The sequence below is a fragment of the Monopterus albus genome, unplaced genomic scaffold (assembly GCF_001952655.1).
Source record: "Monopterus albus unplaced genomic scaffold, M_albus_1.0 scaffold420.1, whole genome shotgun sequence".
NCBI classification, from domain to species: Eukaryota; Metazoa; Chordata; class Actinopteri; order Synbranchiformes; family Synbranchidae; genus Monopterus; species Monopterus albus.
In genome coordinates, this window is record NW_018128300.1 from 155,962 (window position 1) to 181,610 (window position 25,649).

General features: G+C 41.8%; 2 protein-coding genes and 1 long non-coding RNA gene across 3 annotated transcripts in view; 2 read left to right on the plus strand and 1 right to left on the minus strand.

Moving 5' to 3' along the window:
• Positions 1-517: 517 nt before the first annotated feature.
• Positions 518-6,749, minus strand: LOC109951967 (Krueppel-like factor 9). The gene is made up of 2 exons (XM_020586767.1): positions 5,904-6,749; positions 518-4,323 (listed from the first exon to the last, which is right to left on the minus strand). Exons 1-2 carry the CDS (start codon positions 6,424-6,426, stop codon positions 4,079-4,081), a joined length of 768 nt encoding a protein of 255 aa, XP_020442423.1. The 5' UTR covers positions 6,427-6,749; the 3' UTR covers positions 518-4,078.
• A 1,656-nt stretch (positions 6,750-8,405) lies between these two features.
• LOC109951951 (uncharacterized) overlaps positions 8,406-25,649 on the plus strand; it is a 36,397-nt gene continuing 19,153 nt past the window's right edge. The window contains exons 1-42 of the mRNA XM_020586742.1: positions 8,406-8,602; positions 8,803-8,850; positions 9,001-9,167; positions 9,243-9,313; positions 9,578-9,743; positions 9,862-9,999; positions 10,456-10,633; positions 10,746-10,888; positions 11,353-11,456; positions 12,027-12,192; positions 12,339-12,524; positions 12,638-12,790; positions 13,023-13,167; positions 14,243-14,401; positions 14,619-14,737; positions 14,847-15,059; positions 15,429-15,587; positions 15,669-15,853; positions 15,935-16,117; positions 16,255-16,346; positions 16,784-16,953; positions 17,148-17,301; positions 17,379-17,455; positions 17,572-17,752; positions 17,874-18,032; positions 18,248-18,381; positions 18,488-18,646; positions 18,819-19,002; positions 19,125-19,336; positions 19,617-19,805; positions 19,886-20,028; positions 20,151-20,310; positions 20,417-20,500; positions 21,536-21,673; positions 21,882-21,998; positions 22,100-22,192; positions 22,286-22,506; positions 23,819-24,012; positions 24,210-24,464; positions 24,551-24,780; positions 24,894-25,058; positions 25,254-25,331. Of these exons, the coding sequence (XP_020442398.1) occupies positions 8,539-8,602; positions 8,803-8,850; positions 9,001-9,167; positions 9,243-9,313; positions 9,578-9,743; positions 9,862-9,999; positions 10,456-10,633; positions 10,746-10,888; positions 11,353-11,456; positions 12,027-12,192; positions 12,339-12,524; positions 12,638-12,790; positions 13,023-13,167; positions 14,243-14,401; positions 14,619-14,737; positions 14,847-15,059; positions 15,429-15,587; positions 15,669-15,853; positions 15,935-16,117; positions 16,255-16,346; positions 16,784-16,953; positions 17,148-17,301; positions 17,379-17,455; positions 17,572-17,752; positions 17,874-18,032; positions 18,248-18,381; positions 18,488-18,646; positions 18,819-19,002; positions 19,125-19,336; positions 19,617-19,805; positions 19,886-20,028; positions 20,151-20,310; positions 20,417-20,500; positions 21,536-21,673; positions 21,882-21,998; positions 22,100-22,192; positions 22,286-22,506; positions 23,819-24,012; positions 24,210-24,464; positions 24,551-24,780; positions 24,894-25,058; positions 25,254-25,331 (6,336 nt within the window). The 5' untranslated portion in view covers positions 8,406-8,538. The remainder of the gene's footprint in view (positions 8,603-8,802; positions 8,851-9,000; positions 9,168-9,242; positions 9,314-9,577; positions 9,744-9,861; positions 10,000-10,455; positions 10,634-10,745; positions 10,889-11,352; positions 11,457-12,026; positions 12,193-12,338; positions 12,525-12,637; positions 12,791-13,022; positions 13,168-14,242; positions 14,402-14,618; positions 14,738-14,846; positions 15,060-15,428; positions 15,588-15,668; positions 15,854-15,934; positions 16,118-16,254; positions 16,347-16,783; positions 16,954-17,147; positions 17,302-17,378; positions 17,456-17,571; positions 17,753-17,873; positions 18,033-18,247; positions 18,382-18,487; positions 18,647-18,818; positions 19,003-19,124; positions 19,337-19,616; positions 19,806-19,885; positions 20,029-20,150; positions 20,311-20,416; positions 20,501-21,535; positions 21,674-21,881; positions 21,999-22,099; positions 22,193-22,285; positions 22,507-23,818; positions 24,013-24,209; positions 24,465-24,550; positions 24,781-24,893; positions 25,059-25,253; positions 25,332-25,649) is intronic.
• LOC109951953 (uncharacterized) lies at positions 22,743-23,322 on the plus strand. Its single transcript, XR_002273684.1, has 3 exons — positions 22,743-22,878; positions 23,087-23,203; positions 23,305-23,322. It is a non-coding gene; the product is annotated as an uncharacterized LOC109951953 (long non-coding RNA).

Sequence of the window (25,649 nt, forward strand, 5' to 3'; positions counted from 1 at the left end):
ATCACAAAATGAGTTGTAAAAAGAATAATTAAGCCACACAAATTAGACCTTTTTTTGGGTAATAAATTAAACAGCATAACAAAAGAAATAAAACATGCTTGTACTTCGGTGTTGCACAGGAAATATTGAATCTCCAGTGCTCAAAGTTTAAGACACCTGAGAATATAAATATCAAAACAGCTTGTTGCAGCAATTATTTAGCTCCATGGTTCGTCTTATTTACCATCAATAAGGTTTTAAAATTACAATTATGTAAAAATTAGGCATCAATTTAAAAAAAAAAAACATCAATTGCTGTACAATGTGCATATCTGAATTAGTGTGGTGACGAGAAATTGTTGCTTTTGCTATTTATTTTCTTCTCAGCCAAGGCAGCGCAGCAACAATGGAATCCCAAGTGGATAATACTCGTCTGTCATCGTGCCACATTCACCGATATGAACAAAAAGATTTGGACTGAGCTCTTGCAATCAATGTCTGCGGTGAACTAACAGTCTACAGGCTGTTTTTTTTTTGTTTTTTTTTTACATATTATTATCACTTTTTCAACCTCTGGCAACAAAACCAGCTGCTGAGCTTTTATGACAGGGATTGTTAATACAAAAATGTATCCAGTAGATTCATTTACCACTGTCTGTTAACAACACAGGCTCTGCTGCTACACAGGTAGTAGTGATGTTGCATATAGAGACAAGATAAGGGCAAGGGTACAAAGCAGATGATCTAGCTGATAAAACAAATGTCTAAAAGGCTTTAAAGGAAATTCTAAAAGATGAGTTGGATGACTTTTGTACAGAGCACACAAAAAATCTGTGAGGTATGTTCTTCTTGTGATATTATAGCTATGAGATCTGGACACCCTGTGGTAGAAGCTGCTTCTATGTGTGAGGAGAGATGGAAGGGAAGATTTCCATTTTAAACTTTAAAAAAAAAAAAAAAAAAAGATACTGTATGTGTTCCTTTGTTAAACAGTCTGTGTGTTCGAGGTTACTGCCAGCAGCAACCAAAAACTATCAACAACCTCTGAATAAATGTGTACAAAACGTTAAAGCACCGCCTTCATTTGAGTGAGTACGGCTTCCATTAAGATGAGCAGATCAACAGTGAGGTGGTTTATGAAAACAGTTTGACGGAAATCAGCAAGAGTCTGCATCTGCTCTCTTTGATCTTAGTGTGGAGGAGACAAAAGATAACAGATCTACGTTTTACATCTTAAAACACACAAGTTCCACAACAAGAGATGGCCTAAATGACTAAGCAAACAAACAAAAAACTACAATTAACAGTTCTTTTACCACACTTTCTAAAGCACTTGGACAAAAAAGGCAGTTTTACAAACCATTGGTTATCAACATGAGCAAAGTTCCACAGTGCTTGCTTGTCGAAGCATTGTAACAGTGTCAGCCATTACAATATTCAGCCAAATACACCTGTCAGAAAAAAGTGCCATACTGCATAATGAGTATGTGTGATGAGCCCCCACGAGGGCATATATATATATACACCTATACAATGATCCAACTGTAAACGTGGTGCAAAGTAGTTATGACATAGTTTAAGGCTTTGAGAAATTCCTGAAGAAGTGTTGTTCGCTGAGATAAAGAAATATGTCCATGAGTCAGACAAACAGTGTGGAAACATTACAACATAAAATAAAAGATTTGACCTCTCTAGATTCAGACCCGGATGCTCTGTGTAAGCCATCAAATATCTAAACTACTTGAGCTTCGCTTGATTCAGTTAAACACAAATATTTCTTGTGACAATACATGAAGATTACCCAGTGTGTCGGCAACGCAGGAATATGTCTATTTGCTGAAATGTACTAAACAAGCTCGGAACTAATCCCTGTTTGTTTTGCTTTTTCCCCCCCAACAGTAGTACCAGATCCTTGCAACAGTGGTCATTTTAATTTTTATCAAACACAAACATAATCAATGGCTGCGTCTCATTTAGCAGTGCCTGTCATGTTGACAATGCAACTACACAGAATGGTGCCATTGCTAATGTTATTAGTTTCACATCCGCTTTTGCTGCTTTCACAAGTTTAAATATCCACCACAATTAAAGTAGTAGCTTTCTGCAGTCGGAGCAGGCTGACCATGTTTAACGTACTTTTATACTTAATATTCCAATTTTGATTCCCACATAAATAGTTGTACTAGGAATTTTATGTTCTGGTGTCTGGCCCCTGAGGAGTGGGGTGAAAACTTTTACTTTGAAGGTACAGATAGATGGAAAGTTAAAAGAAGAACCTGAATCAACGAGTGGTCTCTTCCAGGTTGACAGTGCCCCCCCATCCACAGGACAGGAGGGGTCACTGTAGCAGTCTCAAAATCAAGCTCAACTCATGTCAACATTTATCCCAAGATATCTGATACTGTTTCATACATACTTAAAAAAAACACACACACACACTGACACTCAAGGCAATGCCATCCTAATCAAGCATATACCATTACCCCTAATATAAGGACTACAGTTCATCACGTATTAATTCTGCTGTTAGTAGCATTACCATATTTCTACATTAAAAAGCTTAAAGCTTATATACATTTGCATCATTATTAGACATAATACTACTGTGTATTATGTGTCAGCACTTCATCAATGATAACTGATCTAAATGTAATGATGGCGTGCAAACAGCTTTTCTATAGCGAAATTTGATCCACTTCTTTGATCTATAGTTAAACTAGATGTACAAGAAACAATATAGACAAATAAACCCTCAACAATGGTTCCTAATGCAATAAAAAAGAAGGAATGTGTTACAGCTAAAATGTGGACTCAGCAAAGCTTAAAAAAAAAAGAAGCAACACACACACACACACAAAAAAAGCTTCTAGTTGCTGCCTCGCTACCTAAAATCCCAACATTGTGCTACTCATGGCAAACTAATGGTTCTGAAGAACTCAACAATCTACAAATGAACCACAAGAAAACAAAGGTGTTTTGGCTGATGATGGTTGTGCTGATTTTCTTTCTCTCTCTTTCTCTTTTACAGCATGATCCTGTCATTTGTGGAAGTATTTCAGTTTGAAAACATTTGGTTATGTTTAGGGTTGGGTTTATTTTATCCACTGAAATCTGCTCAGTGACTCCAATTCTTATCAAATCAAGACAGAAAACGGACCAAAAGTATGTTGGAAGCAAAAACAACCCACATTCAATTAGATTTTGCTTAGAGAAATAAATAATAGTGTTTACTTTCTGAGGCATTAAAGCCAAATAATGAGTTGTACTGGGCAATGTTGCAAGTCAATGAGCAGGACTGCTGCACTGCATAAACGGTTTTACAGGATTTTTGCATCAATGTGATGAAGTACCTTGATTTCTCTGGCTTTTAATTCAGTGGATAAGCCACAGACCATATTTAACGATGGACAATGTGAAGTGAAACCTCAAACCTTTGATCGCCCCCTGGTGGCTGGTTGCAGTATAGGTCATAAATCCCACTGTCTCCATATTAGCAAATAGGACATGAGCCTGATAGGTATTATCTATCAAAAGGTTTCACCATTTAATTTCACTATATCAAAATAAGACATTAAAAAAGGATGAATTCATATATAATTCTGTACCAAACATTGGACTTTTTCCTCTTGTATGTATTTATTTGTGTACAGTAATTGATTTCACTGTATCAATAAAAATCTATTTTTGAAGCATAGGGACATTTGAAAGTTAGCTCCAGTCTGCCTTATTTAAATGTTATACATGTGCTTTGTTTGACATGTAATGGCACTGTAAATGGAGTGCACTCATTTCTGGAAAAGATAAGTGGAATCAAAAAGCACATTTCTTGACAAACCCCCAGTTCTTACAGATTTGAAACAGCTCAAACCCAACCCTGGTTATGTTTCGCATAGGTGGATAGTGGTTGGTTGTGTGAATGGCAAGATGAGGTTACCTCCCCTCTTGTCCAACTCTGTGTGTGTGTGTGTGTGTGTGTGTGTGTGCGCATTTTTAGTACAACATACCAATGTTAAATCCTAATCAATGGATCTGGTTGTAGCTGGTTAACTTGAAACCACCGTGACCTTCTGTGTTCCTGCCAAGCTCAACCCAAACCACCCTAATGGTGCACGGCTGGGCCAGAAGCAGAGGATGTCCCCTTGTTGCGTCCCAACATGGAGGGCTCGAAGTCAGGATGACGGCGTGCGTGCTTGATCAGGTGATCGCTGCGCATGAAGCGCTTGTCACACAGTGGACACAGGAAGCGTTTTTCACCTGTGTGGGTGCGGGTGTGGCGGGCGAGCTCATCAGAACGGGCGAACTTCTTCTCACAGTCAGGCCAGGTGCAGGGGAAGGGCCTCTCGCCTGTAGCATGGATAACCATTAACCACTATGTCAATGACCAATAATAATTTAGCTTTAAGTCACCTGGTGTACACAACAAGCATGCAACACATTTATTTAATGACTGAAAATGCATTAGCAGCAGCTGTGTGGATTACAACGCCACCTACTCGGATTTGATACATAATGATTACAATAAACCATGAATGCAGTACAATGGTTAAAAACAGTGTATAAATATTTTCATTATCAATTAACATGCAGATTTTATAGGCTGATTAACCCCTTATCTTAATGACATTTTAAAGACCAGAGGAAAATGCTCATTGTTTGTTCATTATTATTTCCTGAACCCCAAGATTACATCATCCTCTATACATAATGCTGTAAATAACTGCAAGGCAAATTATTCAGCTGTTCCTACATTAATGCAATTTAATAACAGTCATTATACAGGCATTTTATAGTTTGTATTATTTCAAATTGGTCCTTAAAGTTTAAATAACTGTCTGCTACCAAATTAGTAATATATATCAAAACAGGGTGTGTTTGTATTTTACACAATACAGATGAACATACTCATCTCTGTGTAGTTACATGACAAGACATATTCTCCAGATTAGTCTTCCTAAAATACTACTAGCTTTAATCTGTTGTAGGTATGAGTCAAACCAGGATGAGGTACTGGAACGGTGCCATTTTCAACATCACAAAGCCTGGCCACGTTGTTGTATCACGACACCGTGGGCGTTCCCACCACGGTGTCTTTGGGCTGTTTGCTGCCCTTAATCCGTTTGCGCCTGCTCAGTGACCCTGGGCACACAATTGCTCTTATTTTGCGAAATCACGTGCGCATTTCAACTCTGTAGCAGAACTCCACTTTATCACTGACGCACTGGTCTATTTCCAGTTAAATCTAGCGTCTTACAGTTATAAGATGAACTGTCAAGTGAAGTGCTGCAAGATATTTATTCATATTTCTTCAGCAAAACCCCTAAAAACGTGTAGACTATCAGGCACGGGAACGACGCATCCATTATCGGACGCGCCACCTCCTGCAGCGCTTCTTCCAACGTTGTGTCCGAGTTACACAGACACAAAGTCGATTTTAACTCGTCGTCAGGCGCCAAGGAAGGGGAAAGGATGCCCAGAGAAACACTGAACAGCCAAACATCGAGCACTTGTAGCTGCCATCACTAGGATAGGCCGTGTCCGACAACGAGCACAGCTCTCGATGTTAAGGTTTCATCTTACGTTCATTTCATATGCAAATCCAGTGGAGAGGAAGACTTTCGTCACCGGTTTTAACGTCCAGCCCAGTTCTTTTGTTAGTTTACTTCTTTGTCAGAGTCTGGACGGGAGTTTTTCTGTCTGTCTCGCCCTCTTTGTTTGGCCACGTTGTTGGACAAAGTCGGGGGTAACTTTAACTAAATAGGTAGAAAACACGCTACTGTTGTATAATTCCATAAAGTACACAAGAGGTCAACAACTCCCATCTCATATAACAATATGGGTGTACATGCGGATGACAAAAGCAGAAGTTGTGGGCATGTACACAGCATGTGAAGTGCAGATGTAACCGAAGTGGTGCTGTCTCATACCTGTGTGTGTGCGGATGTGCGCCTTCAGGTGGGACGATTTCCCGTAAACTCTGTCGCATCCGTCGAAAGTGCACTGGTGTCGCTTCACCGGGGACCGCGGGGCCCCCGCGCCTCCCCCTCCTGCCCCCCTCAGGTGGTGGTGGTGCTGGTGCTGCTGTCCGGGGACCGGGGTGGCGGAGGGGGTCATGGTAGGGGTGGTTGGGTCGGACAACGTGGTGTACCCGCTCTCCCCACCACACGAGGAGTTGCTGCTCTCCGAGTAGGCCGACATGGGGCGGAACTTGCCGTGCAGGTCGGTGAGGATACCGGCCACCACCATCATGTTCGCACCCTCCAGCCTCAGAGTCTCCCGCACTTCCCTGTCCTCGCTCGACCCGTCGGGCTCCCCGGGGAGCAGGCCCACCGTGGCTGCCTGGCTGGCGAGGGCAACCGGGGTGGGTCTATGCAGGACAGGACCGCTAGATATCGACACCAGACACTCGGCTGCGAAATAATCAGACGAAGCTGTCAACGACATCGTCATGTGCCTTGTTTCGTTGGCTTTAGCTAAGGAAAAAAACAAAGAAAAATCCGTCAGGAGGGGTTAACGGCAGGCTGATCCCGACCGCGTTTACATCAAACTCGACGATCAAACCGTTTCCAGTTGAGCTTTGTTACTGCCATATAGTATATTGGTAGTTTGGAATTTACTAAGAATATCAAATAAAGGCACAAATGAGAATAATCATGTGCTAAAACCGCGACAATATCTCCAGCCCAACATGCGTGCTTCTACCCCTCTGATAGTTCATTGTGTCTGAGCCTGAGAGAAGCCGGTCAAACCTACGCCCCCTGGTCCGGACTAACGATGCGTTCACAAACTGCCAGTTAAAAACGAATGAGGGTGTTTATGTGCTTACACTTATGTAACGGCACGCCTTTATTTTTATTTTGTCGTTAGTTGCTCCAATATTGATTCTATACATTAAACTCATTGGACTACAGAACATCTCAAATCGCCATATCAAACACAAAAAAAAAATCTAGCATCTAGCTGTGTTCTTCCGGTGTATTTTATATATTAAGATTACATAACAAGTATAATTGTTTTACAGTTTATCACGCTAAAGCATATTTGACCAAATCAGTGTAACAAACCGCATTACTAATGTTATTTTATGACCTCAAAAGTTGGTGTGAAGGCAGGCTAATGTCATGTTTGAAAGGGAAGTCTAAAATACTATTTTTGTCCGTATGTGAATGCAGCGTGAACCACAGCACGCAGTGACTGACGTCGCAGGACGGGCGTGGATCGCGTGGCGGCGGGTGCATCGTGGAAAGTAGGTGGTAGCCTAATGATGGGGCAAGGAGATGGGATAAAAGGCGTGTTGGGTAATGGCTGTAGCTCAGTCAGAAGCCGGAAAACGTGACTGGTGGTGGAGGGCTTTGTATTGCCCACACTGAACCAAAATAGTTTTATAAATGGCAATACCAGCTCCACAATCTCTACTCTTTCGGCTGTTTTTATCCATAAGACACAGACACTAGATGTCTCTCTTCTGTTATAATTACCCCACTCAGGAAGAGTCTATGAATCACCTTATAATAGATTAGAGGCCTTAGCGGTTGTGGCCATGGATGGATTTCTGAATGGGCATATCGCACAGGTTTTATGTACAGATTTCATCGCGCTTAGGAAAAATTGGTGCGTTATCCCGATAGTATAATCTAGTAATTGTAAATTAGGGTTACACTCAATGACAAATAATCACTTTATTCTACAAGAAGACATCTCATTCATCAGGGATCAGGAGGCACCTTGACCTGAAGTTACTTTTTTAGTAACTTTCTAGAAAGTCAATCTAGAACACATAGCTGCAGCCACAAAGCGATGCAAAACAAGCACAAGGACATGCAGTGCAACCTCAGTGACAAAAACAAATAAAACAGACTCAATTTACCACAAAGAGACGCAAAGTAACTAGAAGGAGATGCAAAAAAACTAAGCAAAACTAGAGAAAGAGGCTACAACAAAACATATATGTAAAGCAATTAAAACAATAGGCAAAAAGGCCACAGAGGTGCAAAACAACAAAATAGAAGAGAAAAATGATCACAGAAATGCAAAAGGACTAAAAAGAGACACAAAACTTTCTTTTGATCTTTCTCCTATGTATAGAAGGTGGGAGGCCTTTTACACATCTGTACCAGGGGCCCCAGTGTCTCACATCCATGGTTGTGGCTTTTTGATTATGGCCCTATTGACCTATTGATAAGCTCCATGTTGATCTGTTTGATTGTAGGAGAGGTACAATACTATAAACACTTGTTATAATGTACCAGCCTCCAACTTTTAAACTGTTGACCTTTCCTGCAATAAACTGAATTTTCTCTCCGTGTCTGTCCAAATCAATGTGAGTATAAGAAAACCTAAGTTTTTGTGAGCCCCGGTCCCCCATCAAGCGACTGGTTCAGTGTGTATTTGTAGCTCCAGCTTGAAAAGTATTTCCTGATTGGTTGCTGTGAGGAGTATGGGTCACTGTGGGATCCCACGTACAAGTGTGGTCATTCAGTGGCCGTGAACAGTGCTTGGTTTTCATCTCGCTTACATGTGGAGACTCAGAGGCAGCCAGACTTGCAGAACCTTGGGGTTGCTATGGCTGTGTCCTTATTATGGCTTTATTGTCTACATGTTACACTGATTTTCCTACTACTATGTGGTGAGTTTTATAGTTTTTAATGTGAGTTATGTTCTTTATTTTTGTGTCATTTTCTTTTTTCCCTTAATAAAGAACAGACATGTAGCATGACAACATGATTGTGAGTGTTAAGTACAGAAGTTTGGTGAGCTTTCTTTAAGGACTGTTGTGTTTTTTGTCAGTATGTCTGAGATTTTTGTTGCTGCCTTTCCATGCTGTAGGTGACTCTACTCAAGCAGAACCAAATCTCTGTGATTCAAGTTGTGCTGGTGAGAATTTAATTTGTTGCCTTGTGTAATGCACATAACAAATACACCGATAATGAGTTTTTAAATGCAGATTGGCAAATTATTTGTATACATATATTCACAATTAATTTTGTTTCAGATTTGTGATTGTGCATTATTTCATATCTATAGGGCTTCCTACTCCTGACTTGTCCTTTCAAAGGGGGGTGAGGTATACTTACAGGTACAGCACAGTAATTACCACCACCCTTCATGGCTCCAATACAGGCAGGAATGGATTGGCTTTGGATTGTGTGGTTGATATTGATGTGGTCTCCAAATGTCACTTAATGATGCAGGTCAGTTTAATAAATTGTTTGTGAAATGCAAAAAGCCTGTGATGTTGTGGTTTCATGTGCATGCTTGTCCAACAGTTTAGGAATCCACAGATAAAGCGGCTGTCTCCTCAGAAGGAACACTCTGTGCAGCGCCTAAAAAGCCTGAGGTAATATACAGCAGATTTCATGCAAATTGGTGGGTTTTTTTTAAATAAAGGATAGCGATTGAACAAGTGTATGATTTATACTTTATCTGCCCAGTGTTTGCACATATGTGCATGCATTCTCTGTCTGCAGTGTTCACATTTTAAGTCCAGATCATTTTGGAATGCTAGAACTGTTTTTCCTCTGAATGTGATACTCTGTTCAGACGCTCCACTTGTCTCTGTTCTCTGGTCCCATGGGGCTCATCTGGTGTTTTTGTTTCCCAGGGAGTCACTGGAGAGATCACGCCTCAAGTTCTCCCTTCAGGGGGGAAAGGTCACGGCCCTCTGTCTCCAGGAGGGAGAGCAGGTGTGGGCCCTCAACATAAAAAGAGCTCTATTGAGCATGCTCCAGACCTCCCACACAGCCTCCAAACAGGAATTAGAAGAGGAGGTGAGGGTTGATGAGTAGTACATGCATGTGCATGTATTAACAATGACTGTCATTAACATCATCATGCCATAGCATTTACAAAATAAATATCTGATTTTTTTTTATGCCCCCTTCTCAGACAGATATATACGGGACTTGCACCAGCAGGTATGAGAGGCGAGGACCCGTGCTGCTGAAGACCAGGGTTCTAAAACAATGCCAAGAGTCCAGACTGGCAAACTTCTGGCCCCATTCAGTAGCTCTAACTGAAGATACAGTGAGCTTATTCTTCCTTCTATAATTAAAAACATCCACATAGTGATATTTTTAGACTCTGTATATTTACATATGAATAGTTCAAACAGTTCACATTTTCTTCCAAAAAATTATTAGCAGCAATTTGGTGTATTGAAACACATATTAAAGCCATTATTTTGATAATAATCAAAATCAAAGTCTTTGTCTCATAACCTCATTGATCCTAAAACTCTAGTTATGGACCTTGGCCTGATGGTAGCTTTTGTTTTAAGATTTCTTTTTTCTGATTTCTGGTATTGGAGTTGAAGTTAAAAAAGGCTGATGATGTTGGTCGTCACTTGAGATTTCTGCACCACTGAATAAGAACTTGAACTTTTCAGGGGACTACCATAAATATGACACAATACAACTTATCAAGAGTTGCATTTTATTCATGCTTTTATTAAAGACGGTTGGTTTGTCATCTTTTTCCTAGTCAGTGCAGTCAGAGCTACACTGTGTTCAGCGCCATGGCTCTACAGTGTTGGAAGAGGTAAACTGTACTGAAGCAGTTTCCATGGCAACATGGTCCCGGACTGCAGGGCTGGTGCAAACCCAAACAGTGTCTACGTTGCTCCTGCTCAGAGCCCAGCCAGGAAATCCTTTAGGAGTAGGTCAGGAGCAACTTTGTACTCTACACTTTAAGATTATGTTGCATTTCTGCAGGAAACGATACTGTATGAGAGACACGGACCCTGATGGCTGTTCTCCTCATTGCTCCTGCAGATTTGTTAAGCTTTGGTGTACTAACAGGCCTACAGTTTGAGGATGAGCGGGCCATGAAGACAGAAAAAACCAGGGTGGCAACACCTTTACAGGCCAGTCAGACTGTCAGGATGTTGTGTAGTATCACCTCAGACCCTCAACAGGTAGGTCTCAAATCAGCAAGTTCTGGTGAGCTTTTAATTGTATCTAATATATAAGAATCATCACTGTGTTTCAGTTTACCTGCCTTACTTTAGATGCTGCAGTTCCTTTAGTAAAGAATATGAATCAATTTTCAGCAGCCCATAGGCTTGTTTGTGTTTATGGGTTGTAGCTTGACTTCCCCAAGGCTTTGGGAGCTACTTATAGTCAAACCCAACCTGGTAACATTCATCATAATCTCTTTACATGGGAAGTATTTAAAAGGCATCATCACTCTCAGAACTTGATACACTCTGTGGCATTGGGATCAGGTGACTGATATATAAGATGAAAAGTATGTTCACAGTTATGCAGAAGACAATTGATTCTGGTTGAACAGGAGCAATTTTGAAAGACTCATGTGCAGAGTGTATCCATTTTATACCTACAACATAGATAAATGTGTGTGGATTTTATTTACTCCTAGGTATCACAACAGTTCCTTCAACTGGCTTTCCAGCTGAGAGATCTGACTCTCCCTCAGCTCAAGACACTCTGGCAAGAAGCATCTTTCAAGTGCCGCAATGACTGGTCAGTCTTTTCCTCAAATACCTTTTGGCTAGTCCCTCAGTTCTTCATTGCTCTGCCTCCTACATGACTGCCGCACATTTCCCTCATAAAAAGACAATGCACCATTTTACACTTACTTACTTATTTATTTAGTCATGTTAATTAATGAGCTTTAGCTTTATCTGAAGGTGCTGGTATGAGGAGGTTGGTACCACTAGAGCCAGGTTAGCAATTTCATGTTTCCGGTCTTTGTGCTAAGCTAAGCTAACGGGCTGCTGGCTGTAGCTTCATAATTAGCATATAAAAACAAGAGTGGTGTCAATCTTCTAACCTAACTCTCAGAGTGCTTTTCCTCAAATTTTTGAACTGTTAATTACACCTGTGTATGACAAATCAGAAAGTTCATTGTGAGAAAAATTTATACATACTAAACATAGTATGCTATTTATTGAACTCTGACTACAATAAACATGGAACATGTTGTTACATTTCACAGCTGTACACTGATTTTTGACATGACAACTCCACATTATGTTGCATGATACAGCTTATATACAAAGAGCTGATACTGATGATGAACTGTCTGGACAGGCAGCCGTTGTTAGATGCATTGGCAGCGTGTGGGTTTGAAAACTGCATCATACTGCTGACGGACCTGATGAAGAACAAAGAGCTGGAGGAGGAGCAGGCTCACTCTTTCCTTACCACCATAGCCCTCATCCCACAGCCATCGCCACAGATCATCGACTCCATCAATGTAGGAACCTCTGGGTGCTGTGACATGAATGACTTGAATCTCCCTCCAAAACTACATCCTGTATTTACACATAAGGTATATTAGTTAAATGAATGCAAGTTCATCAGTGTGTGCTGAGTGTACTGTATTGCTGCTGTTTGTGTTAGGCCTTACTGGAGGTCCCAGAGGTACGGTCCAAGGCCCTGTTGGCTGGATCATCTCTGGTTTATCAACTCTGCCAAAGATCCCAAACCTCCTGCACTGAACTTCCTCAGGTACAGACCTTCATCCAGACATTAGAAGAAACACTGAAGGGAGGCTGCAACGAAGAAGAACCTACTCGAGTGAGAGAGGTAAAGTACCGGCACTGAATCAGGTGACAATTTAATGTTATCTAAACAATGTCTGCTTTATAAAAAGCTGACAGATATTTGGTCCAATTAGAATTTTTTATGTTGCCTGACAGGTTTTTTATGCACTGAAATCCTTGGGAAACACTGGCCTGTGTGCTCAAACCTTCATTCCTCTGTTGAAGCACTGTGTTCTCAGCCACTCAGCAGCACTAGAGCTGAGACTGGCTGCTGTCCAGACCTTCAGACGCTTTCCCTGTTCAGCTGATGTGAGTTTATACTGACACAGCTCTACTTTAGTCAGTAGTGAGATAATAATTTGTAACACTGACATCAGGAAATGACAAGTACATTACTAGTTAAGCAATGCTGACATGAATGTCATAGAGTTACTTTATATCACAGAAGCCTAATGGCTTGGTAATTGATCCATGATGAGCTGGGGTGATGAGGTGAGTGACGGTCCAACATCAGTGACTGACAGCAGTTTCCTTCCCTCAGAGGTCTGTGCTGTTGCAGCTGTACTGCTCCTCCCAGGAGGACCCTGAGGTCAGAATTGCTGCATACCAGCAGCTCATGCACTGCCCTAACCAGAACATATTCGAAGTGGTGAGGAAGACACTGAGGAATGAGACCTCCAGCCAAGGTCTGGTTGGAATTGCTGTGTAGTTTGATAATGAGAATGTCTGTAATAGATTTTGTCAGCAGTGGCAACAGTGCCTAGACAAAAGAATGCAAACACTTAATGAAAAAAGGAATACTGAGAAATTAGTTTAAAAAAAAAAAGAAAAATGAATATTAATAAAGAAATTAGTATTTAAAAATGGCTATATTTGTCAAACTTCTATATCCTGGTAACCAGCCGACAATGGCTGCTAGCTGCGATTTAGCCATCTTTGAGGCAGCTGTGAGTGAGTTATGTAAAGATTTATCTAGCTTCTGTGTATCTTGGAGCTGCATGTGTATGCATTTATATCACTGATATACGCACAGTGGAAATGGTGTCTCCGCCTCCCTCCTCTATGCAGAAATGAAGCCAAAATATAATGAATACAGGGGCTGCCATTTTGCTTTATTAAAACCAGATTCTGCACAGTAGTGACCAGAAGTGGAGTGACAGCACTGGACCGTCAAATCAACTGAAATACTCCCCTTTATACATCATCAAATAACATATTAAAAACAAGCTTCCCAGAAAAATGGCCACTTGTACACACATCTACCAAATAATATAATATCTACCAAAAGGCAGAAAAGTGACCTCTGGGAAACACTTATTTGATTTGTACTTTGTTTTTAGTTTGGCTCATGTCCCATCCACTAACATGGAGGAGGCCAGATTTATGACCTATACTGCAACCAGCCACCAGGGGGCAAATGAGTCGTGCTGGCTTCACTTCTGGGAGCTTTCATGATGTCCATATTTTATACAGTCAATGATTTATATTCATGAAATGTAATTTTGAGACAATTTTACTATTAATAATCTATACTATTGTAGTTTTTTTATTTCAGCTGGTTGATGGAGTTTCTTAAATTATTGATAGTGATATAATTATCACTATCAATAATTAACTTGACTGTCTTATAGATTTACCCCTTAGTGTAATGAATGGCAAGGTGAAAAGGGGAAAGACAGAAGATTTCTTTTCAGACCCTTTTTCTTGTTTATCTTTTTGTTCATTTTGACATTATACGCTTTTGCTCTCCTATTTTTCTAGTGGGCTCATATGTATGGAGTCACCTGACTAATGTCCTCAGGAGCGAGGACCCCATGAAGCAGGCCCTAGTTGAGTCACTGCCTGATGACATTATCAGCAGAGACTTTGAGGCAGAATTTTTTAAGTACTCCTCCTATTCAGACTACACTGTTGCCACAGGTAATGATGGTTTCCTGTTCCTACTCTAGATTTAAATTGAGCACGATAGTCAGTTTTTTATGATTAGTATCTGAATTCTTAATTACAAAAATTGAACACTAGCATGCACAGTATACAACATGCACACCAAATAGAGGCAGACTGAAGCACTTGCAATACTGCTAATTACACAAACAGAGGTTAATGATACACTTTTCTGCTTTCCTGTTTGTTTCAGGTATGGGAATTGTAAATGTGGAAACATCTTTGATTTTCTCCCCCAAATCATTTCTCCCAAGATCTGCTGCTGCCAACCTCACAGTGTATTTTCATGGTAGAGCCCACAGCCTACTGGAAGTGAGTTTGATATCCATTTGATTTTACTCCTGAGAGTCTTTTAGAGGCTTACTGGAAAAAATACACAAGCACTGTGTGTTGACTGTATGCATTTTGCTTCCCAACATAGGTGGACCTTTACATCGAAAATGCTGAACCACTTTTGAAGAACATTTTTGGTCACCAGAGCCCTGACCCTTATGGAGAGGCCACGGCTCAAAGTCAAAAACATGCACGGGAGAAGGAGGCGAAGAGGACAAGAAGAAAAAGAGATGATAGCCATAGAGGAAGAGAAATGTGTTCATCCAGCACCAGCAGCTATCTGAACCAGGCCAAGGCCATGGTGAGGCCACTGTGCTAGTTTTTACTGGGCAGTTACAGTAGAGGAATAATTATGGCAGCAGGTTTAACGTGTAAGCTTGGTCATGTGGGAAAAGACCACACAACGACAGCTCTGGGGAGCTGGGGAGGTTTTCTCACTGGATCTGTAACCATTTACATTGCAATTTAGATTATAGGTTATCAATACAAATATCTGTACCTACTCACACCTAAAAACTGCTAAACTCAACTAAAGTAACATATATACACATGTACAAAATTCAGACAGCACTCAGAAATGTTTTATAAACGCCTAATTAACAAATGATCGAGGGTTAACATAGTCTGTTCCATCATGTTCATACAATGCCATTGGTTTGATTGTTTCCAGTTGTCTGGGAGGAGGAAACCAAAGGAGAGCAGGCCCAGGTGTTGGGCTGGTATAAAGGTGTTTGGGAATGAGATCAGTGTGTTTACATGTGATGATCTCTACAATCAGTTCAATCAAGTTTCGCTGAGCATGGCAGGAATGGCTGTCAAACTGCTGAAGGTATGACTGTGTCGATTGTTGCCGCAGTTTCTAAACTCTGTCTGACTCTTGATTCACAACCTGTTTACCTCCTCTCTTCAGGGTCATGAGGTTCACTTGAACCACAGGGCTGTGCTGATGACAGAGGAGCTGGTATTACCCTCTCTGTCCGGTTTGCCTGTCAAACTGGGCGTCAACATGACCTCCCTCATTTCACTGCGCCTGAAGGGCAATATGAACTACAGGGATACATCTCACTTCTCCTTGACTGGATACATCAAACCCAGGTACTTCCATACTACCAAATGCATTAGAGGCTCTAGCTCTGACATTTGGTTACCATCTGTAATTGGTCTCTGTTTTCTCAGCACCTATGTGGGGCTGTCAGCCAGGTTTGGGGTTGACGGCGCACTGGGTCAGGCTGCGGTGGACTGGGTCTCTGAGATAAGGAGTTCTGTCAGTCTGGATGGCAGTGTTCAGCTGCAGGAGGGGCGGGATGTCAGGGTCATGCTTAACACACCCGAGGACATCATGGACATCATCTCTCTGAGGTTAGTGTCGACATTTTAATCAATTACTGTAAATCCTCAGTATTATATTTAGAAATGAGTTTGAATTATTCTGACCTAATTTAGTCAGAATCCTTTATTTCTTAGAAAGAGCCTCTTTTTGAATTCTTTGTCACCAGTTCCCAAGTGTTTCAGCTCAGTGGAGACCACAGAGAGGAGATAAGGGGGTCAAAGAGTCGAGTCCAGAAGACCACCTGCACACCAAAGAATTGTAAGCCCTCATACATGACATCCATATGATAAAGAGAAACTGTCCAGCAGAATGAGCCTTTAATATTGATTTCATAATAGATATAATAGATATAATAGATAATTGATATTGAATTTTAAATAATTTACTACATATTGTAATTTGTCAGGCTAATAGCTGGTCTTCTGAAGCCACAGCGTATCTGAGTCTTTGCTTCTACTGTTTCATATTTAAGTGCTACTGTTGTTGTATCTTACTTTAAATAACTGTGTTTAGCCAGTATTGCATTATTCCTGTTGTTCCAAAAATGAATTGAACTACTTCACACAGTGCTTAAAATTTGTCTTGCTTCATTGTTATCATTAGCTCATATTTGGCCACATTCAACCACTGTGACCTATTATTATTTTTATTATAGCTCAAGCATTTACCAAACACTGATCTCTGCTTCCTTAAAGGGTCTAAGATGGTCGGCTGGCAGCTGTGCTCCAATTCATCTTACCCGTTACCTGCTGCCGGTCTTTCACTTCCCCCTCCTGGACCTGTCTATCTCTCCATCAGGCTGCTAAAGTTGGACAGAAGTCTCCATTACTACTTGCTGGAGGCTGCCTATTCACTACTGCCACAGGTACATGGAACCACCAGTGAATTTCCAGAGAGTTTCTTTGAGCTGATTCTCTCTTTGCTCTGAGAGGCAGCTGCGTATTTCTTGTGTGAGAGCTCCGTGACCATGATAAGCTCTTCGAGGGCTTAAAAAGCACGATGGTACACTTGCGCATCTGATCTCTCTCACAGTGGCTAACAGTCAAAGCTGTGTTTCAGACAGGCACATGGCTCCCCAGAGAGGCCTCTATCCACCTCCTCCTGGCCACTCCTCAGTCCTCCATCCCCAGGGACATGTCTCTGGACCTGGCCTTCAGCTTTCACCGGCTGCTGCTAAGGATCACTCATCCTCTCAAAACCATCCACATACATGGTCAGTCCCACAGCAACACCATAAAAAATTCCTCCCTCTTATTCAGGTTTAATGCTGAAAATGTGTCATTTTCTCAGGGCAACTTGAAAAAGAGAGGAATATAAAGTCAGGGAAGCTGGAGCTGACAGTTGATGGTGTTCATTATTATATCATGGTGAGCACTGAACTGGCAGTTTCTATAAAATAATTTCCTGATTTTTCCTTTGGGTGGATTTAATCCTAAGGCAATTTCTCCACTATAAAAAACGTTCATTATATCTACCACTGTAGGGTTTGGTTGACACTGAGATCCTCCTATTAGAGCAAAGGACCAGATACCACCTTGAAGCCAAAATGGCCACTGATGGACATCCCATGATTCTCTCTGCTAATGTTACTCGTGGACCGGGCAAGAAGACCAGCTTCTCTGCTAGTGTGAAGAATGTGTTCAGAGAAACTGCGTCACTGTCCGGTATCCAAACTGCATGAGCAAATAAAATGCCTTTACAGTATTGTCTCCGGAAGCTGTAGATTTACATTCAGCATTTGAATTTTACTTGTAATTCTTCCATACTCCTCATCCCTCATGTCAGTGGCCCTGGAGCGCAGGCGTGACGGCAGCAGCAGCAGCCAGTACTCTCTGGAGGCGGAGCTCCCCCTACCTGGTGTGGTTGGTAGCAGGATGCTAGGACTGATAGAGCAGAAGGGCTCACTGTGGAGCTCCGCAGTCAGGTTCAAATATGGCCTGGGAGGTGAGGGACTGAAAAATGTAAAGGTTTGACACCATACAACAAATAAAACTCTAATAAATTAAAGGAACAGCTTATCCAAAGACACAAGCAAACATTAGTCCTTTTAACCGCAGTATATTCATCCAGATTATTTTATTTACTGTAGCTGAAAAACTCAACAGCAAAGGTGAATCCTTTTGTCTGTTACTGACCTATCCTATCTGACCCTCCTACAGGTGATGCCCGGCACCTGCGTCAGGAGTGCTACACGTCTCAGAGAACGAGGAGCGAGAGGCACTCAAACCGTACCTATATCATGAGAGTGGATCATGAATTCTACTGCTCCAACACAGCTCCTATCAGCCACAAGGTACCTGCAGACAGGAAAAAGCCAGTGTTGCTCCTTTCTAAAATAAATGTTTTCTGCAGTTAGAAGCTCTGTGGTTTGTCTGTACTGTAGTGCATGTTCTTCTCAGGTCCACCTCCAACATGAGGAAAGCCCCAGCCACATTAAATCAACCCTGGATGTGAGCTATGGGAAACACTGGGATGAGATAAACAACAAATGCACACTCCTGCTGAGTCAGTCCTTTAAAAACCAGTCCACACCAAATCACACCAGATACACACTGGAGGTAAACAGATATGAAACAGACTGCATCTGCTTGGGCCTTTTACACAAATTACTTCTATTTTGTGAGAAAAGGTTTTTACTTTGAACCAACACACATTCTTACTATGACATAGATCTTGTATTTACATTTTCTAAGCAAGTCAAATTAAATACTCCCTCTTGTGTTATTACAGTTCAGTCTCCATATGCCAGAGAAGAATCTAAACTACAGGACCCAGCTCCTCTACTCTCACCTGAGACAGCTCGGGTCTGAGAGCAGCACTCATCTCAAAATCAACTACAACAACCTGATGCCCCTGGTGGCAGGTTTATACTGGAAAAGCTCTCCTACAGATCCCCTGAAGAAGAAATGGGAGGGTAAGAATAATGTTTGATTCCCAGAATCACCTTACATTGTTAGATTTTTACTGTACATATGTTTTCTCTGCAGTGCAGGGAGACACTTAGCAGCACAAGCTCTCTCTCTTATTATCATCCAGGCACATTTAACATGGACACACCATGGCTGTACATCTACACCTCCCACAAGCTGAGCCAACTCCAGCGCTACACACTCCAGCTCACGTCGGAGCTGACAGCCAGCAAGTGGCTGACCATCCGTAACCTCATCCTGGAGGGTTTCTACAGGGACAGGGGCAGAGAGAGGGAAACCCGTCTGGAGCTCTACACACCAGCTGTCACCTACCTCAAAGTAAAGGAGAGAGGAAGCTGCTGCTTCTGAGCAGCAGCTTTTAGCAGTCGACTCAGGGAAATTCTAGACAGGATGATGGATGATGGGAATTTTGTTTGTGCATACTGATATACACAATCAATATCAAGATTTTGAGGTAGTGAAGTATGTATGTGCACTCAAGACAAAAGGCTAAATAAAACCTTTTGTTCACTGAGGTGCCAGGTCAATTCAGTTTTGTGGTTAAATAATTATCACTGGTTAAATAGTGCTTCTTCCTTCTTCTTCCATTCCTCCCCAGGCAGGAGGGTGGAGCATGGTGGGGAAACAATGTGTGAACGCCTCCTGCTCCCTGAGCTCATTGTGGACCCCTCCCCTGAGAGGGGACATCTCTCTGGAGGCCTCTAAAGTCAGCTACATCCTGCAGGTGGCCTCCACCTATGGCAAGCACAACATCAGCCTCGCTGCTGCCCTGAACACCCTAGGCAAGGTTAGGCAAGTTAAAAAGCTTTTTAATGTGTAGTTTGTTAATGTTTTGACAATTGATGGCTGTTTTCCAATTTGTTTAAGACTTTGAAAAAAAGGCAAGCAACACTGAAGGTGACCTTCTCAAAGCCCAAGAGTCCATCCACAGAGCTGGAGTTTGAGGGGGCAGTGGAAGAGCTGAGGAAGGACAAGCAAATGTATCAGAAAACTGCAATGCTCAGGCTTAGGTCTGTGCCCCAGTCTGATTCTCTTGTAATGAATCAGCTGGTGTTTTTTAGGACAGTGATGATTTTATGTCAAAACACAGCGAGAGCTTTGCTGATTTGTGAAACATAACCATCTCACACAGACAGCCCTTCCAGACCTTCCCTCAGACACTCCTTCTCAGGGAAACTTTCACTGTCGACCTCTTGAAAGGCCTCTACATCCTGGAGTCTAAAGCTGGTTTCCATGGCAACGGAGAGGTCACCCACACCCTCACCCTTGGCTACCACCCACCGAGTCCTTTTGTAAGTTGAGCACAGGTTAATTTGATAACTCAACAGATGCTCGTTAAAGAGAAGCCGTTGTTTGGTATTCTATTGAGTGATTTTCATTTTTGTGGCTCAAATTCAGATTTGTTCTGCACTGATCCATCCTTTCAGCTCTGACACTGTTCCATCAGACTCAGAAATCTGTGTGACCATATTCAGCAACCAGGTAAACTGACTTCATCATTCACAGCATCACAGAATTTACTGTGAAAGCGACATTAACATAAAAGCTATTTCTAATTCAACATCTCAGTTCTGTAGACACCTTGGTGCATCCATCCTCACAAACATTTTATGCTGACAAGCATTTTTCATACTCATAGGACACTATTTTAAATTGTGCTCCACGTACCAATGTTTCCAAAGATTCTAAACATGTAGCATCACACATGCATGCTAGCATCAAGGAAGTAGTTCAGTTTATGTGATATCAAACAGTGTGGAGAAATGCCTTAACTTGTCTACCATAAATTTCATTCAGGTTCATAAGTATTTGAACAAGGACACAATTTTTGTCATTTTGCCTCTGTATACCATCTCAGTGGATCTGAAATAAAGCAGTTGATATATTATTGAATTGTAGACTTGCAGCTGTAATTAAAGGGGTTTCACAAAAATATTGTGTAAACAGTTTAGGAATTACAACAGTTTTTATACATAGTGCCTCATTTTCAGAGGCTCAAAAGTAAGTGGACAACTGACTGACAAGCAGTTCTGTGGCCAAGTGTTCCCTTGTTATTTGATGGCAGATTTAGCAGATAAAAGGTCTGGAGTTGATTCCAGGTGTTGAATTTGCATCTGGCTGCTGTCCTTTGGACCTCTTGGTATGCGGTCCAAAGAGGTGACAGTGCAAGTGAAGGCTTACAGAACAAAGTGAACCTGTCAGAGAGATAGCGGAAATGCATTTTTTTCTTGTACATTTACTTTTGAGCCTCTGAAAATGGGGGGCAATGCATAAAAATGGTTATAATTCCTAAACTGTTGACACAATATTTTTGTTAACCCCTTGAATTATAGCTGAAAGTCTACACTTCAATAATATACTGACTGCTTTATTTCAGATCCACTGAGGTGGTGTACAGAAGCAAACTTACAAAAATTGTCTCATTATTTAAATATTTAAGGACTTGACTGTACATGCAGTAAGTGGATACTCAGCATGGGAAACATTCATGTTTCTATATGATATATTTCTTCCCAGACCCAGAAGGACATACAAGGGCGGTTACAAGTTGGCAGCAAGAACAGGCTGACTCTCTTTGGACAAGTTCAGTTAAACCCTTTGAACTCAAGTCACCAAGCAATAAAGGTTAAAGCCAAGTTCACCCACCAGCTCCAGGTAAACCAGCCGCAATGAGACAAATGCTCAGTTGATAAAATGACAATGCCTGGTTCAATATTTCACACTTTGTGCAAAGTGGTCATTTATATAATGTATTGTGAATGCAGTCAGGCAGTGTAACTAGTCACACAGTCAACAGTGTATAGTGTAGTTTACAGTAGAGGAGGCCAAACTTGTGACCAGTTCGATGTTATTGCTGTTACAGCTGCAGCTCCCCTCCTCTGCTATAATGGAGGCAGATGTATGCTGGAACCCCAAAAACAACACTGACTTTGATTATCAGACCAGAGGGAAGCTGAGAATAGAGCGACAGGAGTGTAAAGTGAGTAAAGCAAACAACGTTTTTTAATTATTGCTTGTTTTATCAGTGGTGTTTCTGATAAATTTGTGGTACCAAGGTGTCTGTTTTGTTTTGTTTTTTAGTTTTCTGTACAGCTGAACGGAACATCAGGCAGGGTTGGACTCCATTCGTCTCTCAGTCACCCCTTCAAATCAAAGATTCCCAAAACACTAGAGGTGGGATGCATTTGTGTTTTGTATCTTTTATATTTCATATAACCTTTTTATATTTCTCTACTATCTTTTCACCTTACTGTTTCTTCTGCTAAGGTAAAGGCCACTGCAGACATGTATACAGTGCCTGGTAAAGGGAGCAGCTCAGTATATGTGAGGACTGATGGGAAGGACAGGGTGAATCTGGATGCCCAACTGTCCCACTTCCTCCAGAGAGAAGACAGAGCTGTGGGACTGAGGGTGAACTTATCCCAAAGTTTGCTGACTACAGCCAGCAACCTGCATCTAAACATGGCTGCCAACATGTCCTCTGACAGGTGTGTACACTGACCTGCTAAGAGATCTACATTGATAATCTAATGAACAAAGTTGACTTTTGATCTCATTTGGATTTCTGTTTTCTTATTTCAGATCCACTGAGGTGGTGTACAGAAGCAAACTTACAAAAATTGTCTCATTATTTAAATATTTAAGGACTTGACTGTACATGCAGTAAGTGGATACTCAGCATGGGAAACATTCATGTTTCTATATGATATATTTCTTCCCAGACCCAGAAGGACATACAAGGGCGGTTACAAGTTGGCAGCAAGAACAGGCTGACTCTCTTTGGACAAGTTCAGTTAAACCCTTTGAACTCAAGTCACCAAGCAATAAAGGTTAAAGCCAAGTTCACCCACCAGCTCCAGGTAAACCAGCCGCAATGAGACAAATGCTCAGTTGATAAAGTGACAATGCCTGGTTCAATATTTCACACTTTGTGCAAAGTGGTCATTTATATAATGTATTGTGAATGCAGTCAGGCAGTGTAACTAGTCACACAGTCAACAGTGTATAGTGTAGTTTACAGTAGAGGAGGCCAAACTTGTGACCAGTTCGATGTTATTGCTGTTACAGCTGCAGCTCCCCTCCTCTGCTATAATGGAGGCAGATGTATGCTGGAACCCCAAAAACAACACTGACTTTGATTATCAGACCAGAGGGAAGCTGAGAATAGAGCGACAGGAGTGTAAAGTGAGTAAAGCAAACAACGTTTTTTAATTATTGCTTGTTTTATCAGTGGTGTTTCTGATAAATTTGTGGTACCAAGGTGTCTGTTTTGTTTTGTTTTTTAGTTTTCTGTACAGCTGAACAGAACATCAGGCAGGGTTGGACTCCATTCGTCTCTCAGTCACCCCTTCAAATCAAAGATTCCCAAAACACTAGAGGTGGGATGCATTTGTGTTTTGTATCTTTTATATTTCATATAACCTTTTTATATTTCTCTACTATCTTTTCACCTTACTGTTTCTTCTGCTAAGGTAAAGGCCACTGCAGACATGTATACAGTGCCTGGTAAAGGGAGCAGCTCAGTATATGTGAGGACTGATGGGAAGGACAGGGTGAATCTGGATGCCCAACTGTCCCACTTCCTCCAGAGAGAAGACAGAGCTGTGGGACTGAGGGTGAACTTATCCCAAAGTTTGCTGACTACAGCCAGCAACCTGCATCTAAACATGGCTGCCAACATGTCCTCTGACAGGTGTGTACACTGACCTGCTAAGAGATCTACATTGATAATCTAATGAACAAAGTTGACTTTTGATCTCATTTGGATTTCTGTTTTCTGCTTGTCTCTTGCTTTCCCAGTGTATCTCTACATGGCTCCTATACACATGGACATGAGGCTCTGCTAGTTCAGGTGAAAGGTTCACTAAAAAATACCAGGGGGCTCCAGCTGTCTGTGTCAGGGGACCTGCAGCACTCCATGGCCAACCTCACTATTGTTCCTCCAGCCCTGTGGTTGAACGGGGCACTGGGACTGTCTGACACGCTCATCAAAGGTATCATATGAAAATGTTTATACTAACAGCTGTTATATTAAGCCCTGATTTGTGTCATTTAGTTTAGACATTTAGCTGTGTTGGCCCAAAAAAGCATCAAGAATGTACCGGTATTTATTTGTGTGGTATGACTGAGGAGTTGTCTAAGCTATATAAATGTAAGCTCATGTAATGCTGAATGTGTGTGCGCGCTGCAGGACAGTTAAGAGTTAGAGTAATGGACACGTTATGCAGTGTGGAGCTGAGGCATCAGGAGGATCCTGGAGAATCTCCAAACAAAGGAGATGAAGAAGACATGAGGGGGGAAAAGTCCCACAGGGCCCGTGATTGGCTGTGTGTTGGTTTGGGGCAGGAGAATTTGTGTGTGAATGTGAGCCGCCAACAAGGGAAGCACGGGTGGAGTGAGGTCTACACCCAACTTTCTCACTCTGTCCGCTTGCTTGAGGCCTCAGGTAAATATTAAGATATACATAATATACGTTAGAGCTTATAAATCTTTGTTGCTCTCTCAGTGTCTTTGCCTTCCTATTACTGGCAGGTGTACCTGCTAATAGTAGTGCCCAGGTGAGCTGGGGCCAAGATGGTAGTCGGCTGTCAGTCCTGGCAGAATTGCAGGCTGGACCTGAACATTTAAAAGCAGAGTTTAATGGAGGCAAGACAGACCAACTTGTCCCACGATGGGAATACTTCTCCAGGCTACAACACCAAGTGAAAGCCCTGCTGAAGAGAGGCCTGTTGAGCACAGTTCAAGCCAAAGCTCACTATCAGGTGCAGGGCTGATATGGCTTTATGACATTTTCTAGATTATTAATGTGTTTTCTCTCCTGGGGACATACGTGTTTTTTATACCTTATATTCTTATGTTTTCATTCTTCTCTCAGTTAGAAGCAGCAGGGCTGGACTCAGGTTTGGTTCTTCTCATGGAAGATGAAAGACTGGTTGATGTCCTTTTAAATACTGGTTCAAGAAACAGCACAGCTATACTGGTAATGTCTATATGGCAACAGACAAAGCTACTGCAGGGACTCATTCCCACATTTTTACAGGTAAATTGTATTTTACAAGTTCTCTTAAAAATGTCTGCCTTTAACTCTTACCAACAAAAATGAAGCATGTTATGTACCACAATATTTTATGTTACTGGTTTAAAGTTCAGTAATTCCAAAGAAAAATTTCCCTCCTCCTCCATCAGTTTCTGCTTTGAAAACAAACTTTGCCAACAGGGGTTTTTGTTTTCACAGGTGAACTGCACAGGGGGCGCCACTGCAGACCGACTCTCAGCCCAGTGCCACGGAAATGTGGTGGGTCGTCCTGCGGAGGTACAAGCCTTTCGCTCCTATCGATCACACAGCAGGCTCTGCTATGGCCTGTCTATCACTCTTTTGAGCCTCAGTGCTCAAGTGAAAGGCTGTTACAGTTCTAATGGTCAGCGAGAGCTCAGAGCTAACCTTACTCATTCCTGTGTGCTATTACTGACAAACAGTAGTTGGGCATACCCACCAAATCTGGACTGAAGCTCCTGCCTCGGCCAGGGCCTCAGAGGTGGGCAGTGGGGCTCATGTTGGTGGTTGGTCCTTGGGGAACAAACTTGAATGTGGGACTGAGGTTGGAGAGGCCTGGGCTGCTTGAGTATGGGA

Bases quoted from the DNA above. Each gene is read 5' to 3' on its own strand.
- LOC109951967 (XM_020586767.1), bottom strand. From the start codon at position 6,426: ATGACGATGTCGTTGACAGCTTCGTCTGATTATTTCGCAGCCGAGTGT. The intron at 4,324-5,903 runs GTATGAGACAGC...TCCATGCTACAG, and splicing joins GCACATCCGCACACACACAG to GCGAGAGGCCCTTCCCCTGC.